Here is a 17,828-nt window from a genome sequence, read left to right on the forward strand (position 1 = left end):
CAGCCCACTGAGTCAGTCTGTCTGTGTTATCAGCCCACTGACTCATTGTGCCTCGGCCTGTCCAGCTCATGGCCCTCTTTCTATTTTCATCCTGTCCTGACATGAAAATGCCATGACCTTGTGTCTTGTGTTGGACCACTAGAGCTGTATGTGTACACATGTGTGTTATTATGTTTACGTGTTTAAGTGTGAAAACCTAATCCCACATGCCCACGGTCACCCCCGCTGTCTAAATGGCCAATGGAATTGCTTCACTTGGCCGTTTTTGATGATCACACGGGGCGAACATGGAAGCAGCGGTTTATCCTGAAAATATGTTGGCAGATTAAAAAAAATATATGGAGAGGAGTGGGAAACAATAGTCACGTAAACTAACAGCAGTAAGAAAATAAATTGGTTCTTTATAAATAAATAATTTGGATCCTCTGGACTGGCAGTCAATGGCAGCCATCAGTCGCAGACACAGAAGTCGAACTGACAGACTTACCTTTCTCTGAACTGCATGTTTTTTCAGTAATTTTAAAGAAAACTCCTCTCACAAAAATTGCTGTGCCAATATTTTATTAAATCCTGCAGGGACTGTTTGGATGGCAAATCGGCGGGGGGGGGGGAGTTGATATGAAAGAAGAAGAAAAAGCTCATTGATTTGATGGTGTGTCAGAGTGCTCTCCGCTGGGTTCCGACCGCTGTGTGATGGATTGAAATTAAACATTTTATGGCAAAGCCAACAACAAAACCAACAGTAATCCTTCAAAGCGATTATCTTTTCTTTTGGTTTTTTTGGGGGGGGGGAGGGGGAGGGGGTATGAAACAAATGCTTTTCAAGACGAAGTTTTCTTTTTCATCAACAAATTGCTGGACTCACTTTATACCCCACTGAATTCTCTGAGGAGGGTCCATTTCGGCCGGGAGCCTTAAGATGGTTCAGAGCTGAAAATAGAGACAGATTGACTTCTGAAAAGCAGCATTTCCCCCTCATCTCCCTTGCATCCAATGAATAGTGACTTGTCCTCTGCCTCACCCCTCCTTTATCTCCTGTTTCTTTTCCCATCCATTACCTTGGTTCCTCAACGTGGGACAAAAAAGCTACAATCCTTTCAACTCCTATACCACAAACAAGAAATAAAAAAAAGAAGGACCACAGCATTTTAACTAAGTGCAATGTCTCTAATAAGTATGTATCAGTGTATGAATCGTCTTCCAGTGATATATCTGCAGTTCCTTCTTGTGCTTTCATGTGGCTTTGTGATTTCAGCCAGTCAGAGTGACTTTTTTCAGTCTGACTTCACATTTATCATGTCCTCAAAGCTTGAAGGTATAAGCACTGGGATGTCTTAAAACATTTTTCCCTTTCCGTTTGATTTGAAAGTCCTGCTGCTTGTGCATATCTATCATGGCGCCTCCCACACAGTCAGGATTTGTCAAAAGCAGTTTGAGCTTCAGCTGTGGAGGCTGACTTTTCCCAAAAGCTCTTGATAGGTTTCAGTTCAGGGGGATATGAAATAAAAATAGGAACAAATGGTTCTATTTTTGTTCTTGACACAAATACAATCTTAGTATTAATGATCAAATCACCCCATTTAATTAAAAGCACCTTATATAAGGCATGAAACACATTTATTCAACGTTAAAAATAGTATTTCTCTCTATTTCTAAGAGGTTTATTTTAGGCCTTTGTACTTTATTTTACTTCACTTTACTCCCATAAGCCAATATGAGCAGAAAAATTCCTTTTGGCCAACACTGCAGATTTTATTTTAGCCACTATATTGTGTTTTTCATTTAAGACCCTGCTCTTTGTCTTCACGCGTAGCTGCACATTTATTCACTCAGTTTGGGTCAAAAAGGCAGCTGAGGACATGACTACTGATGGCATCAAGTATTATATAAAATAAAGATGGATGCATCTGGACTCCCATTCTAGCTTTGCCAATAAACGCAGTGGATGTTTCAGGCTAATAATAATAATAATATGATGTGTTAAAAGATGAATATACTCCTTTGTTTCGTTAGTTTATGCGAGAGAGGTCATTTTAGTTCAGTATTCTTTAAATTATATTTTTTATTCAACAACACCTCTTAAGTGTCTTGATCGCAACCTGGTGGCTGGTTGCAGTTTAGGTTATAAATCACCTCCTTTGGGACATTAACCCAATTAAAAGATGAAGCGCACGTTAAATACATTTTTCTCATAGATGGCTTCTGTCATTTTAGGTCATTCTTAATCAAATGTTCGTTTTTTGTAATTAAGTTTGGTTTGAAGTCGTTTTTTGATGATATAAAAACGGGGGGGGGAACATTATGATTGACAGCCGACACAGCCACAACAGCTCTACACCACCATCACTACTGCACAGTCTCTGGTTCCATGTGCAAGATGGCGTCACTCGTCTCCTGGAAATTTTGGCCTCATTTCTGGATAGTGAGAGGAAGTGAGGTGCATTTTTATGGACAGCCTGTGGTTCATACCTGTTCCAAAGGGATTTTATGCATATCCCTGACTATTCATGCAGTGTTTTGATACAAATAGAAATGATTTGTGTGCTGAAAATGCATTGGAAATGAAGAGTAAATCATGAGGTGGTACTGAGAAGAAAATTGTGTTGGAAGAGGAGACGGACTTTGAAACCATGATGAGGAAACAACGTTTTTTTTTTCAAATTAAAGTCATCAATTGTGTTAATGTTGTTCACTTTAATTTGAACAAACTTAATTAATTTGCATGATATCCATCGGAGTATTATTTTATTCTTTTCAGTGGAGGTCGTATGTGCCAGCAGCTTATAATGACTCATAGTTATGTTTTATTGTTGGCTGGTTTCCAGCGGCTGGAGTGATTGTGACATTAGCAGAGGAGGACATTAGGTGATTTAGTATTACAGAGTGACAGGAGAAGGTTGATGGATGGGTGGGTTAACCTGATCCAGGACTTCCACACAGGAAACCATGATTTGTTTTCCATGTGAAACGAATAGTAATTTCTTATTTTATCCATATTCCTTCTACAACCTTAACAGCATCTGTCTGTTTATGACTATATGTTCTCTTACCATGGCAACAGAGGTGCGATGCACCGCCTGCTGCCACTCATACGTGGACAAATGGCCACTATGGTGGTTTAGGTTTGAAGACGTGCAGGAAGAGAAATGTAAAGAAGCAATTAAAAGCTGTTCGGAAAAAAATACATAGTCGCCCACGCGGAGTCCAAACACATTGATTGTAGCATATTTTTGAAAGCATGTAACTGTAAAGATGCCAAATGATATCACACATGACAATTCCTACCCACTTAACACATCCAAGTGCTATTATTTCATCTTGTGAACTTCAAGGACGTCCTTTGCAACCAATAACGTGAAATCCATAATTCAACAATGGGTAATGCTTGTTGGAGCATTGCAGCAACTAAGCACTTCTTACTAAACAATGGCTTATCAGTAAAAAAAGACAAAAAACAGCTCGCTTGTCTTTGTGCCCTTGGAAGTGTTTCCACTCAGGTGACTTTCTAATCAGGAAAACAAGTGGATGCTATTGCTTTAGAACGAGGTAATTATGAGAAGGCGGAGAGACGGAGCTCGGCGGGCACCTGCAATTTTAAACAAGAGCGACTGGTAAAAGGTGCAGGGAATTAACGATTACACAGGTTCTGGTTGTGAATGGCAGTAATGAGGTCATTGAGGTGTCTTCTCTGTTTGTGTGTGTCTCTGTATGTCCCTTTGTTCTGTCTGTCTTTATCTCACTCTGCTTAAACCATGCACATGTTCTACATAACAATAATAACTGTGTAATGTTAAATATACATCAACTGTGTAATTATACTTAATAACAGGTATTGATTTGGTGACCTGATTTTTGCTGAAATAATTGTCAATTTTAGCATTGTGGCACATAAGAATTAGATGGAGTATTTAATTATCTCCAAGTATCACAACAAGACAGCATCACATAAAAGCAGTAATTACAAATAAAGAGAATAAAAGCAATAAAACATGAAAAGATAAGACAACGATCACGCAAAGGCATGTCTGTAAAAATAGGTTTTTAAAAGTGATTTGGAATAAATAACTGAATTCGCCAGCCTTATCTCCGCAGACAGGTCGTTCCAAAGCGTCCTGATGGCAGCAGCAGGCGGGCTGGCTCATATGGGGTCAACACCAACCAAAGGCGAGCTTTACAGGCGATCAATTACATATTAAAATCAATTTTAATCCAAACACGGAACCAATGGAGCGAAGCCATTGGGGTTTCGTGGTGTGAAACGAAAACCAATAAGAAGCTGAGTTGCTACGTTCTGACTTAGACTTTTGATTTATGACAGAGAGAAGGGAGTTACAGTCTGTATGATCATTTTGTGTGAGATATATATATAAGCGAGGTGTGAATGGGTGAATGTGACTTGAACTGTAAGTGGTTGTTAAGGCTAGAAAAGCTGCATACACTCTATACATGTCGTCCATTTACCATTAACAATGTGACCTGAGTCTAGAAAAGCCTATTACGGGGACTATGACTGAATTATGGCTTGGTTAAAAATAGATTTTTACATGTGGCAAAGTGCCCCAAACATAAAGGTCGTTGTCATTATCATAACAGAGACATCACTCGTTGAATATAAAAAACAGGGCCAGTAAAATATAAACACACACGCTGCTCTATAGCAGCAAATACCCAGGGAGAGACCACTGCAGACAGAGATAGAGCGGCTGAGCTGTGTGTGGGGGTGGGGGTGATGGTGGTGGTGGGTTCATGTGCTGGACCTGGTAATGGGAGATAAATTAGCCTCCCACTGCCGAGGCGTAGCGGTGTCAGGAGATACACAGCGTCAATGGCACAGCGGTGAGCAACAGGAACCAAGGAGAGGGAAGGAGCGAGAGAGAGAAGGGGCGAAAGAGGGAGAGAGAGAGAGCAAAGAAATCTGAAATATCAATGCAGTTTACATCACATGATGGGTTATAGTTTATTTTTCTCATTTGAGTAACTAAGAATATTTCTATCTAATATTAGGCACAACACTTTTGTAAAACATATGTTGTGGTATTGATATTTTGAAGGATTGCCTACACCTGCAGCAGCCGGACGTCTACAGTTACTTCAATGCGTTGTGACCATAATCAGTTGGTTTTCTGCCTTGTATCAAAAAACACCATATGGACTCACCTAATCATCATCTGGGCCCCTTATCTATGTTTTTTATCTAAACCATACACGTGACAAATGATCACATATGACACTTGGTACCTTAGATTCCGGAAGTTCCTTACAATGTGTGTATTGTGGATGACCGACACATTTAGTAACTGTGACACACGGCTGCATGAAGAGAAATCTGAACATATTGAGCATGTGTAAAATCGGCGAACAGGAAAACTCTCACTGAACATGAGCTCTGACGCCTGCAGGCTCTTATTCCTGCTGAGCTGAGGCACTCGTCTGTTCGCTGTGTTTTTGTGCATTTTTCGACAAAAGATCACATGTTTATTTGTTGCTCATTAATTCTTTATCAGTACAAGAATTAACACCGACACCATTATAACATAATTTATGTATGTTTGTGCATAGGTGCAGAATCCAATAAGTTGCTGTTAATAATTCAGATGAAGCATAACAAATGACTTAACCCCCTTGTGTTTTGATGACATTGTATTTACTCACTTATTGTGTAGGACCACGCACATTTCACTGCTTTATGTGATAAAATAATAACAATAGCAATGTTTCCCTTTGCCACAAATTGAGTTTGAAAGATGGGGGGGAGGGGGGGGCATCTCTTCAAGTGATGACGGTGATATGTGAAACCAGGATGTCAGCCAGCTAACATGTAACATGGTTGACATCATCATGTCACTCTTTGTCTGCGACATCGTTTCTACTCTTCCCGTTTGTTGATATCTTTCCCAGTGATTTTGACCATCATATTTGTTTCCTATCCGTATCGATTTTACTGAGCGCACAGAGCAAACGTTGACAGTTCCTCAGCGCTGCTGACAGCTCCGCTAAAGCTTTATCACAGACAGGACTCCAGGACATACTGTGAAGGCCGCCATCAGATTGACAACAGCAACGATGAAAGTCTGTCTCTCACAGCAGTGGATGAAAACAGCTGTATTGAAGTCGTGCTTTGATCTGCAGAGCCCGAGCAGGTTCACTCCCCTCCCTGGAGTCAGTTCAGACCGGATAATCATTGGGACTTTAATGGATGAATGCGTAGCAATGACCTGCTTAATTTGATTAAAGCTAATAAATAAACACAAATGTATTAATAAATATGAAATCAAAATAAAACTGATTGGGTGGTTTCTGAATTAAATCAAATCTCAGCTAGTGGGGTGCTCGGAGAGTGTATACGCTGTATCTTGCCCTGAAAGTGAAAGAAATAATTCCTGGATCTGCCCCTTTTATCTGGAACCACTCTAGAAGTTAATGGGTTCTTCCTTGGGTCATGCCCCCTCACGAAATGATGGAAAATCGTTTCTGTCGTTTTTTTAGTAATCCAGCTGACCGACAAACAGACAGAGAGGAAAGACGGCACTCAGAAGAATAAGCCCACCAAAGTCCAACAGTCCCCTTAAATTCTATCAAGCTGCACCAAATTGCGCACACTCGTAGATATAAGACTTCTGATCCCCCCCCCCCCCCCCCCCCCCCCCTAAGCTCCATTTACTATCCCTGCAATTTCTGAAAATGTCAAAAAACTAACAATCTCTCAATAGTAGTAACGATCTGCTCTTTTGTCCAGATCTGTCGCAAAAGTTAATGGTTTCTTACTTGATCGGTGTCATATCCAGAAGATTTCAATCTCCTTGGTGGGGGTAATAAACTTTAATCCCCAGGTTAGTGAACACTGAGTTGTGAGAGCAAAGCTTTGGTCGTCTCATCTGCTGGACATCTGTTCTTCTTTTGAAGTAACTTAGCTTATTTCTTCTCTGTTTCTTGGCATACATATCTGTTGGTGTCGATCTCACTGTGGTGTGTCTGTCTCCTGGTGTGTCTGCCTGTGCGTGTGCGATTGTGCAGCACACCAATGTGTGCCCTGCTCCTGCAACAGTTGATCACAGCCTCTTTCAGAAGCTGGTTTGCTCATTCATCTACCAGCTCAGACTCTCAACAATCGTTCTCTCTCTCTCTCTCTCTCTCTCTCTCTCTCTCTCTCTCTCTCTCTCTCTCTTTCTCTCACTCTCTCTCTCTCCCGTACACTTCCAGCTCCAGAGTCACGTCAATTACATTTTTGGGAAAGTTATTCTCTTTTTTTTTTTTTTTTTTTTTTACAGGATAACCGCCCAATGTTGCCGTGTCTGCATTCATTGCTCGTTGCTAATTATACCCCGGGGCTGATTCTCCCCAGCGACCCTGGCTGAGAAGCACACATTTCATAAATTTTAGATTGCGCAACCCGGAGGCCAAGCGGTGAGATCCTTGTTTCAGGGGAAAGGTTTCAGCAGAAGAGGGCGTTAAGACGCAGCATTCATCACCCTTTTCTGTGTAGTGCCTTGTTTCATGCCACTGCAGGCTTGTCACCTTCATTAGTGCTGCTATAACGAATCACACACACACACACACACACACACACACACACACACACACCACTACCACACCAACACCAACATGGAGTTAAGTGAGATTAAACTTTTTCTGTCTTTGATGTGTGTTTATACTGAGGAAGCTGTGTGGCAATTTATTTTTCTGCATGAAAAGAGGGGGAACAGATGAATAAACCTTTCATTTTGACCCTTTCTTTTGAAATGAAAATAAATCACACTTTCTGCTATATACTGACCTGTTCCTTTGAAATTCCTTTGAAACTTGGTTGGATAATAAAATCAATTTTCTTTTTTTTGCGTCAAATGGTTATATATGTCCTGGCAAGTAATCTTGTTTATTAATTTAGATAGATAGATAGAGTCTGTGTGTGTGTCTGTGTGTGTACTATATGATTAGAGATGAACCTTCTTGCATGACTGATGCTTTCACATCATTATAAACCTACTTTATCAAATGAAACTGCTGCCAGCAGATGGTCCCGAATGTGACTGCTCTGAATCTTTTATCCTCAGATATAAAGGAAGAGATGAGGGAGAACGAGAACAAGAAAGGGACATAAAAACCACCAGTGCTTGCCAGTGTGTGTGCACATGAACATGCATAGTGGAAAGATTCCCTGGGATACATGTGCAGTGCAGGGATTAAACACAAGTCACAAATGGCTCAATGAGATCAGCCAGAGGTCCTTTTGGAAACAGCAATAATCTTCTGCTGGACAAAAAGCTTCTGTACACTGCAATGAGCCGCAAATGCATGTAATGACACACATGCACATGCACATAGATCACAGGTTTTGATTGCGCTGCCTAAGATTAACACTGTGGAGGCTTATGTTGTCATTGTTGAATGCCATTAAAGCTGCTGTGTTTGTGTCAGCGAGCGAATCTCAGCCGTATTGTTGAATGTCAGAGGTGTGTGTCTGAGTGTGTGTGTGTGTGTGTCTGTGTGTGTGTGTGTGTGTGTGTGTGTGTGTCCGTGTCCGCTGGTGAATCTCGGTGGTGGGATTAGTGCACAACATTTCCTTCATGCTGGGTGTGTGGCAGTTAGAGCCTCGACAACAACCTGCGACCTGATGGATGTCACACTGACAAAGAGGATTTGGAGGAAGGATGAGAGACAGAGAGAGAGAGAGAGAGAGTGTGTGTGTGTGAGAGAGAAAGAGAAAAGACTGAAAGAGAAATATAGACTCAGTCTTTAAACTGGTGCCTTTATTTTCTGTTGTAGTGGGACATCTTTGTTGCGGATTAGTCTCTTATTCTTCCTTGGACGTCCCTCCACAAACACACAGAGGCTTCTCTCCGCCCTGCAACGTGTCAGCAACACATTTAAAACGAGTCGGTAACATCTGACAGTTCTTGGCTTTTCATTTCAAAGAGAATAACCTCACGCTGTCTTGGAAAACGTTGTCATCATGGCGATCACCTTGATACACGTCCCATTGATTTCAACCGATGTTTTATTATCACAGTTTAAATGAGATTTCTTTTACTACAGGGAAAAAGCAATTCGCCTTTCAAAAGCAATCTCTCCTGAAAGTAAACATCTTCTCTAAAGACTGCACTTTTCTTAATCTGCTGTTGATAGATGGTTTCGGCCAAAGCGCCTCTGACTGTGTTATTGATTGTTTTGCTCTCTTGACTTTGTCTGTATATGCCAGTTGACCATAGTTATCATTCTTCCTCATTCAAACACTAACTTTTATACATATCTATATCATTGATACAGATGCTTGGCGATTACTGACTCGATCTATGCTGTATCATTCATGGTACAATTTACAGATTAAACTTTAAGTGAAACATGTAATGGAGTGGACATAACGGACAAATCATTTTTACACATGCTGAGTATTCATTGTTTTTTTCCGATAATTGCTTCATTTGTCATAGGAGAAAAACAACAAGGCTTCAATGAGACGTGATCAATGCACTTCAGCAGAATTCTTCAGCAACATTAACTTCTGTAAATGTACTGCACTAAATTAGAGATTCAATTGAACGTTTCATACATGCACTTAAAAATCTGGCCGGAATTGTCGCCGGGTTTGGTCTCGCAGAGTGTCGACGTACGCTGTCGCTTGGCATCCCTTTATGTGTCCTTATTGATATGTTTTACTTGCCTATTTGCCTTTATAATTCATTTTATTTATTTTCATTTACTCAGTTTCGTCTGTTTGTTCTAAGCACTTCTATACTTTCCGTGTACAAGTACAGACTTTAATATTGATAGCTGTCCTACCATTAGATACTTGTCACACGCTGTAAATGTTTCAAAATGCCAATAAAGTGTTAATCTTGTTATTTTGGCTACACACTCCCCATCTGGCAGTTATCCATTTATGAAAACACTAATATAAATGTAAATGTGTGTAGATCATTGCTTTCTGAACCTTTTTTCTTCAATACTCGAGTGCATTATTAAATTTGTGTTGAGTGCCAAAAATTCATCTCTGAGCTGTCCCCTGCAGATTTTTGGCCGCTCGTGCAGCCTTAAATCTTTCTCATTTCCATATCAGCTTGAATGGCTGAATCACTGCTTGTGGGTAGATTTTTTTTTAATTGAGCTGGATTCAGGATTAATTCCCCCCCCCCCCCCCCCCCCCCCCCCCACACACACACACACACACACACACACACACATACCCACAGAGATTGGCATGTTCCCCACAGGCACAGTGAGAGTTTTGGTTATCACCTTAAACTCATTGCCTGTTGGAATAACCGAGGGCCAGGAGAGCAGCATATACAGTAGAGGCAGTCGATGAACTTCCTGCCAGGAAGTGAAATGCCGCTCTCTCCAGGCATGATGAGAAGTTATGCAAAGTTTTGTGGCACCGGTTCATAATCAAATAGAATCCATTTATTTCAGTTGGACCTGTTTTGTTTAGCTTTGGTGGGTCTATAAGTACGGGAAAAGAAGTTGTGAATGTTGAAAAAAAAGTCCCCAAAAAAGAGATTTCTGGTCACCAAATCAGTTCTATTCTATTCTATTCAATTCTATTTGCTTTTTGGAGCAGACATAAATTACCCTGCATGGCTGGTTGTGTGTGCGTGTGTGAGTGAGTGAGTCTATGTGTGTGTCTGTGTGTGACGTGGTTTTGGTTTGAACTTTGTGGGCTGCACGCACACCCTGGCTCTGTGCTACAGGGAAATGTGGGCGTTGTGTCTGCCAGGCCTCTTACACTTGGCTTGTCTACATGTATTACTCACACACGCGCACGCATGCGCAAGCGCGCGCGCACACACACACACACACACACACACACACACACACACAAACAGAATGCAAACACAAACTCTTTTTTTTTTACCACAAAGACACACAAGAATGCAGAGTCATGGATGCGCACATATAAGTGACAGACACACACAGGGACAGGGTCCATTGAGGATTTAATCTTGCTAAATAGTTAAAATGCAAACTGGCCTCTCTCTAGCTCTCTCTCTCTCTCTGGACACACACACACACACACAAGTTTGCATCCCTTGTAGGCCTTTTGCCACAATTCACATCTAACCTTAACCAGGACCTCAGAAATGATGTTTAGCCTCATTAGCACTGAGTTAGGGTCCCCATGAGGCCTTCTGACAAGGTCAGTATTTATAATGGAAAGTTCTTTAACATATAACACACACACACACACACTCCGTGTCTCCCTTTATTCGGGGCTCTTCCTGGTGCAGCCTGCTCTTGGGACTCTAATCTATTTCAGAGTTGTTCAGTCATGTTTATCGAGGTGACGTTTATGCAACAACTGCTGCGGCTCGCACGCGTCTGTGCGCGTGTCCACGCCGCCTGCGTGTCTGCAGCGGCGCCGCTGCCGCTGCCAGCCTCAATGAAGAGAGAGAGCGAGAGAGAGAGAGAGAGAGAGAGAGAGAGAGACTCTCCCCTCCGCCTGTTAAATTATTGACATAATATAATTATAGCCTGGGTTTCTGCTATGACCGTATATTACACGTGTTCTCCACTTTGTCTTGTAACAACATGCAAATGCGCAAAAGAAAAAAGAAAAAAACAGGTCAGCAGTTATATATCATATTCATGTATCACATTCAGAATCTAGTCTAGATATTGAAACTGTAGTGAAAGGTGGCAGTGACATGGAACGGTGCCGGCATGACAGATCTTTTCCCCGGCCATCGTTACTCTGAACCGCGCGCGTCATGCGTAAAAGGATGAGAGGCCGATGACGCGCCGCGGCGGCGAAGCTCAGAGGCGCGCGTGAGAGAGCGCAGCGGAGCAGGACACGCGAGACTGTGTGTGCGGTGTGTCCTCCTCTCTCAGATCCCATCACTCTCACACACTCTCCCACAATGCACCCAGTAGATGGCCTCATTGTACCTCCGTGTGCATGGCTGCTCGCTGCTGGTTCACCTCAGGACGGCACCTTCATTTTTAGCTCCTCTTTTCTTTTTGTGACTTCACTATTATTTCAGCTCTTCTCACTGTAGGTGAAGTCTAAAACACAGCTTGTGCAAATAAAGAGAATGCCATCATAACCGTTGTTGTAAAAACATGTATAATAGTGAGGTTCAGATGGAGGTTGTAGGCTGACAGTTTATCATTTTGTTAACCTGGAAATATATAAGAAAAATAAGGATGTCAGGTTTTATAAATTGACATCACATAAACTGTGAGAAACTGTTTTTCTATGCAGTTTCTCCCCAAATTCTAAGTTTAAATCAATACAACACAGTTATACCTTTTGATTGCAGGAGTATATGCCATCATAAATCGTGTGGCCAAACACTTAAGCCACAAAGGGGGTTCATAGGAGCAAACATTCGGGTGGCTTTGGTCCTCACGTCTCCCCCTGGATAGATGGAGCAGTTGTGGCAGAGACCGTGGCGCACAGCAGCGGGCAGCAGCTGAGCGGAGAGAGAGGAGCGCGCAGGAAAACGGTCTTGGAGAGACCAGGGTCATTCCCATCACTCTCCGCCGGCAAGTCGGACCGCAGACACATCGCAGGGTAACTGCGTGAAGGATGAGCCCAAAAAGAAAAGCATAAGGAGCGATAAAACACCTGGGGACCCCTGGCAGCGGGGGGGACATGACTGACTTCCCATGGAGGGGAGCGCAAGGAGGCTGAGCTCCTTCCCTTTCACTCCTTACCAAGATACAAGTTGGATGTATGCCGAGGAGATGTGGATCTTTGGAGGACTGGATATTTTCGTTTGCCCGCTTAATTAGCGGAGTTGATTTTGGATTCACTTCAACCGGCACAAGACTTTGCCGCTGGTCCTGAGCTGTCCTCATCCGCGCAGCGGAGCGCACGCTGGCGCAATATTAAGAATATAAACTACTCGTCTGTTTTTAAAGACTTCAACACGGGGAGTGCACAGCCATAGATCATTTAGGTGGGTGGCCATAACAACTCTTGAATGTGTTTTTAAAAGCTGACCAGTCGTCTTTTTGCTGTGTGCACACGCATGGACTCGCACCTGGATTACAGCGACATGGAAGCATGCAAAAGGGAGCTGAGATTTTGATGCGCTTCTGAGACATTTAACACGCATGCCTCTGCTTTTCCAAATGAACTGTTGAGACTTTTCAATGCTGTTTTCAGCCTCGTTTTTTTCTTTTGGCTCAACGCTCAGGTGGAAATGTTCTGGCTGGAGACGGTGCCATGTACCGACAGGGAGCTCCGTTCATACAAATAAATAAAAATAGAAAACAGCACCTAGAGCAGCCCAGGGTGGACCAGCGTCAATGCAGGCACCAGTATAATCACACAGACACGCCTCGAGGATCATTAAACAAATCAGATAAACGCAGGGCGAAATCCATCAATACAAGTTATTGATGAGGTGGTATATAAGTCTAATGATTGGCCAAGCTTCTGTTTACTCAATAGCTCGGCAACAATATGCTGTGAAACTTTGGCTGAGGGCTTGACAGCTGTGGCAAACAGTGAGAGGAGCAAACGATGACTTTTCATTAAATATCCTTTTTACTGCAGCCTTTTTTTTTGAGTAATTGGAGAGAACTGCTGGAATATTCTTCCTTATTTCCTCAGTAGAATGTCTGCTGCCTGTACAGCTGCTGCAGGAATCTATCGACCAGGAATTTTTGTGGGGCAAATTTCAGAAAAGATATTTCTGAAATATTTATAGCAACTCTTCTGCAAGGATGGTGGTGGTGACAAGGAGCCTATGGATGACCCAGTCTGTGGGAGAGCTGGTGCCGAGACAGTTGACCTCTCCGCCAGCTACGCTGTCCGTCTAAAACTCTTCCCCAGAGAGGCGCAGCTGCTGCGGGCTGGGGATGTGATGGGGTGACTGTTGACACCCCCCTCACCCACCCCCTCTCTCACTTTATTAGCGGTGTAACATAAACAATGGATCAGAATTTCTCAACGGTTCAAGACGGCAAGCAGCTGCTACCAGAGAGAGACTCGTCCAAACGCGTGCTGACAGGATGCTTCCTCTCCCTCCTCATCTTCACAACGCTGCTAGGCAACACACTTGTGTGTGCCGCTGTCACCAAGTTTCGACACCTCAGGTCAAAGGTTACCAACTTTTTTGTCATCTCTCTGGCCATCTCTGACCTTCTGGTGGCTATCTTGGTAATGCCATGGAAGGCGGCGACAGAGATCGTGGGGTTTTGGCCGTTTGGCGCCTTCTGCAATGTCTGGGTGGCATTTGACATAATGTGCTCCACTGCCTCCATCTTGAACCTGTGTGTGATTAGTGTCGACCGTTACTGGGCCATCTCGAGCCCATTCCGCTATGAACGCAAGATGACCCCTAAAGTGGCGTGTCTGATGATCAGCGTGGCATGGACCCTGTCCGTCCTTATCTCCTTCATTCCTGTGCAGCTTAACTGGCACAAAGCTCAGACCACTAGCTACGCAGAGCTAAATGGAACTTATCCCGGTGATCTTCCCCCTGACAACTGTGACTCCAGCCTTAATCGGACTTACGCCATCTCCTCCTCCCTTATCAGCTTCTACATCCCTGTGGCTATTATGATCGTCACCTATACCCGGATCTACCGCATTGCCCAGAAACAGATACGGAGAATATCTGCCCTGGAGCGGGCAGCAGAGAGTGCCAAAAACCGCCACAGCAGCATGGGGAACAGTTCGACCATAGAGAGTGAGAGCTCATTCAAAATGTCGTTCAAACGAGAAACCAAAGTCTTAAAGACACTCTCAGTCATCATGGGGGTGTTTGTGTGCTGCTGGTTGCCCTTCTTCATCCTTAACTGCATGGTTCCGTTCTGTGAGCCGAACATGCCAGATGGTGCCACGGACTTCCTCTGTATCAGCCCCACCACCTTTGACGTGTTCGTGTGGTTCGGCTGGGCTAACTCCTCGCTCAACCCCATCATCTATGCCTTCAACGCTGACTTCCGCAAGGCCTTCTCCATCCTCCTGGGTTGCCACCGGCTCTGCCCAGGGAGCAACGCCATTGAGATCGTCAGTATTAACAACAACATGGGTGCCCCTACCTCAAACCCAAACTGCCAGTATCAGCCCAAGAGTCACATCCCAAAGGAGGGCAACCACTCGGCCAACTACGTGATTCCACACAGCATCCTGTGTCAGGAGGAGGAGTTACAGAAGAAGGACGGATGTGGAGGAGAGATCGAGGTAGGGATGGTAAACAACGCCCTGGAGAAACTGTCCCCAGCCATCTCTGGGAATTTAGACAGCGACACTGAGGTCACGCTGGAAAAGATCAATCCCATAACGCAGAACGGACAGCATAAAGCTGTGTCATGTTGAGAAAAGGCAAAGATAGATTGGAGTACACCGAGGCATGTATGTATGCACAAGGGGAAGAGATAAGCTTAAATGGAAGGACAGCAAAGAGAAACAAAAGAGACAGACATCTCTAAGAATATGCCTGAAACAGTAAGGGGGACAGGGACGTCAAGACTGTCAACATAAATCCACATGGAAAAACCTACAGAATGTTTAAAAGTAAAGGCACTTTATCCTGGATATAACTATCTGCAAAATACTCTCAGCATTTATTGATGAAATTGACACATTTGATGATAAATGTTGATAATGTGAATATTAAAGCAGAACACTAGCTATGTGCACATGTATACATTTTTGAACAGTATTCAGAGAAAGATGTGTATATCTGCACGTGCATACTGTACAGTACTGACACTGTCCTGGGAGGACTTCAACACAGTATATACAGTCGAGCAAGATGTAGTAACCATTAGAAAAAATGTCTTGTTGGTATAGGTGCTTTATATGTGTTTCATGGAAGCAAGAACAATGTTGGTGAATTGGTTTTGGTACGGTATAATTAGTTGTTTTTTGCAGTTATTTCTCTTCAGTACGTTTCTATGGGTGATTTTGTTGCAAAACCGAATCACCTGTATTGCAGTTGTTATTTATTTTTTTAAAGATGACTTCATACACCAAAGTAACAATGTTCTGATCCAAACTAAAACAGGTGGGATGCACGTGATGGAGTTCCATACCTTAAGCCAAGATATTTCATTTTTACAACCCCCCTTTCCCCCTATTATTTTCCGGATCCAAATCCTCATAGAGCTCGAAATGTCCAGGGTCTGACAGATGTGTGTGAGAGACAGAAACAAAGAATGGGGCATAGAACGAGGCGCTCCTATAAGGTCAACTCTCCTTCCTCTGTAGTCTATTCTGAGCCCTCCTTGGTCATCTCCACCTGGGACCGACCGGACGGGCTCACCTGAACTTTTCTCCATTTCTCTTCCTGGCTCGCTCACTTCATTAGCTTTGTCTCCCACATCTGCTTCTCTTCTGCAAACCACCTCTTGAGCCCTCTCCTCTCCATTGCTCTGTCAGCAAAGTCCCATTCTCCCTCCTGCTGCCCTTTTTTCCTCACCATTCTCAAAGTCTTCTCTCCTCTTCCTCCTCCTCCTCCCCACCACTTCCTCAGTCAGCATGGGCCCTTTACACCTGCGCCACGTTTTCTTTAATGCTTTCTTTCACTCTTTCGGGCCTGCTCCCTCCTCTCTCGCTCCCCTGGCAGCCCTCCATTTTAAGTCCCTACTCTGCCCACTTAAAGCGGCACTAATGATTCTATTTTTGGCGAAGGCCGTCGGTACGTAATTAAAAAAGAATGTAAATCTGTACACATCTAAACTTCCGCACTTGGACAGAGGAAGCAGAGCAGCAGCAGCAGCAGAGTTTGCTCAGCTGGAATCCAAGTGACACTTAGTGACCTTTTGCAAACTTGCAGATATCTGATTTTGTAAATTGCTCATGCTGGAATCCATGCTGTGCTGTAGTGGGGATGTGGAGCATGCAGTGTGACGGCTCTGTTTGCAGGGAGTCCAGGATAAAACATCGTCATGATGAGGAATACCTTGAAGATACTGGACATATTTGTATTGATTCTCCTCACCCAGAGATTTGTCTTTGCACAGTTGCATTTTAAAAATAAGGACGCAGCACTAAAATATATGATTACCATGTACAGAAAGTGTTGACGTTAGAATAAAGTCGTTAAGAAAAGGCAGTTTTGAGTAAGGTAGTCCTTATTATGAATGAATGTACCTGCCACAGATTTGCTGTAAAACTACTGCTGCCTGATACATTTCAATTATATAGTTTTCAACACTTTGCAGTGCTTATACTTACTTCTACTCTGTGCACTGATGAAATTGACATTTTAAATATTCAAATTTGAGTTTGAGTTAAAAGTTTGAGTTAAAAGTTAGCAACTTAGCATTTGCTGAAAACTGACCTCTATGAGCACAACTGAAAATTACATAATAATTGTCTAAAACAGCCAAGCAGCAGGAATATGTTTTAATTTATCTAACATTTTTGAACATAAGCTAACATTAGCCACCATAAGCTATAAGCTAACAAACCGAGAATATCTATTGAAAAATCAAATTTTTCTATGGTGCATTTTAACGCTTATTTATTAAATTTGTTAAATTTGTTATATCTTCTTTCAGTTGTTGGTTAATTTAAGTTGTATGTGTTTGTGGCCATTGTAATGGACAATTTTAAGACTTTTTTTTTATCGCTACCTAAATAATTTGAACCAGAATTTATGAAGATTATAGTTTTTTTATAGCTTGAATGAAATTAAAGTGTACATTTTTTCAGAGCTTATGTAAATGCTAAGTCAATGCATGTTGCGCATAACTGTCAGAGCTGGACACTGTTGGCGCTCTGGTTCAAGTCTCTGCATTTTTTTCTGCCATTGTTAGTCGGGCGTCCACCCTGTGCTGTGTTTGTCCATGAAGGCGTGAAACTATTGCTCGTCAGGGAAGGGAAGAACTGATCCGATAGAAAGCAATTGGTCTTGAACGAAGCATTTGAT

At 42.8% G+C, this 17,828-nt stretch overlaps 1 protein-coding gene across 1 annotated transcript; it reads left to right on the forward strand.

The window, feature by feature from the left end:
* Positions 1–12,372: 12,372 nt before the first annotated feature.
* On the forward strand, positions 12,373–17,379 carry drd1b (dopamine receptor D1b). The gene has a single exon (XM_034605734.1). The coding sequence runs from the start codon at positions 13,877–13,879 to the stop codon at positions 15,266–15,268; it is 1,392 nt and encodes a 463-aa protein (XP_034461625.1). The 5' UTR covers positions 12,373–13,876; the 3' UTR covers positions 15,269–17,379.
* Positions 17,380–17,828: the final 449 nt, after the last annotated feature.

This window comes from Hippoglossus hippoglossus, chromosome 14, assembly GCF_009819705.1.
Source record: "Hippoglossus hippoglossus isolate fHipHip1 chromosome 14, fHipHip1.pri, whole genome shotgun sequence".
NCBI lineage: Eukaryota > Metazoa > Chordata > Actinopteri > Pleuronectiformes > Pleuronectidae > Hippoglossus > Hippoglossus hippoglossus.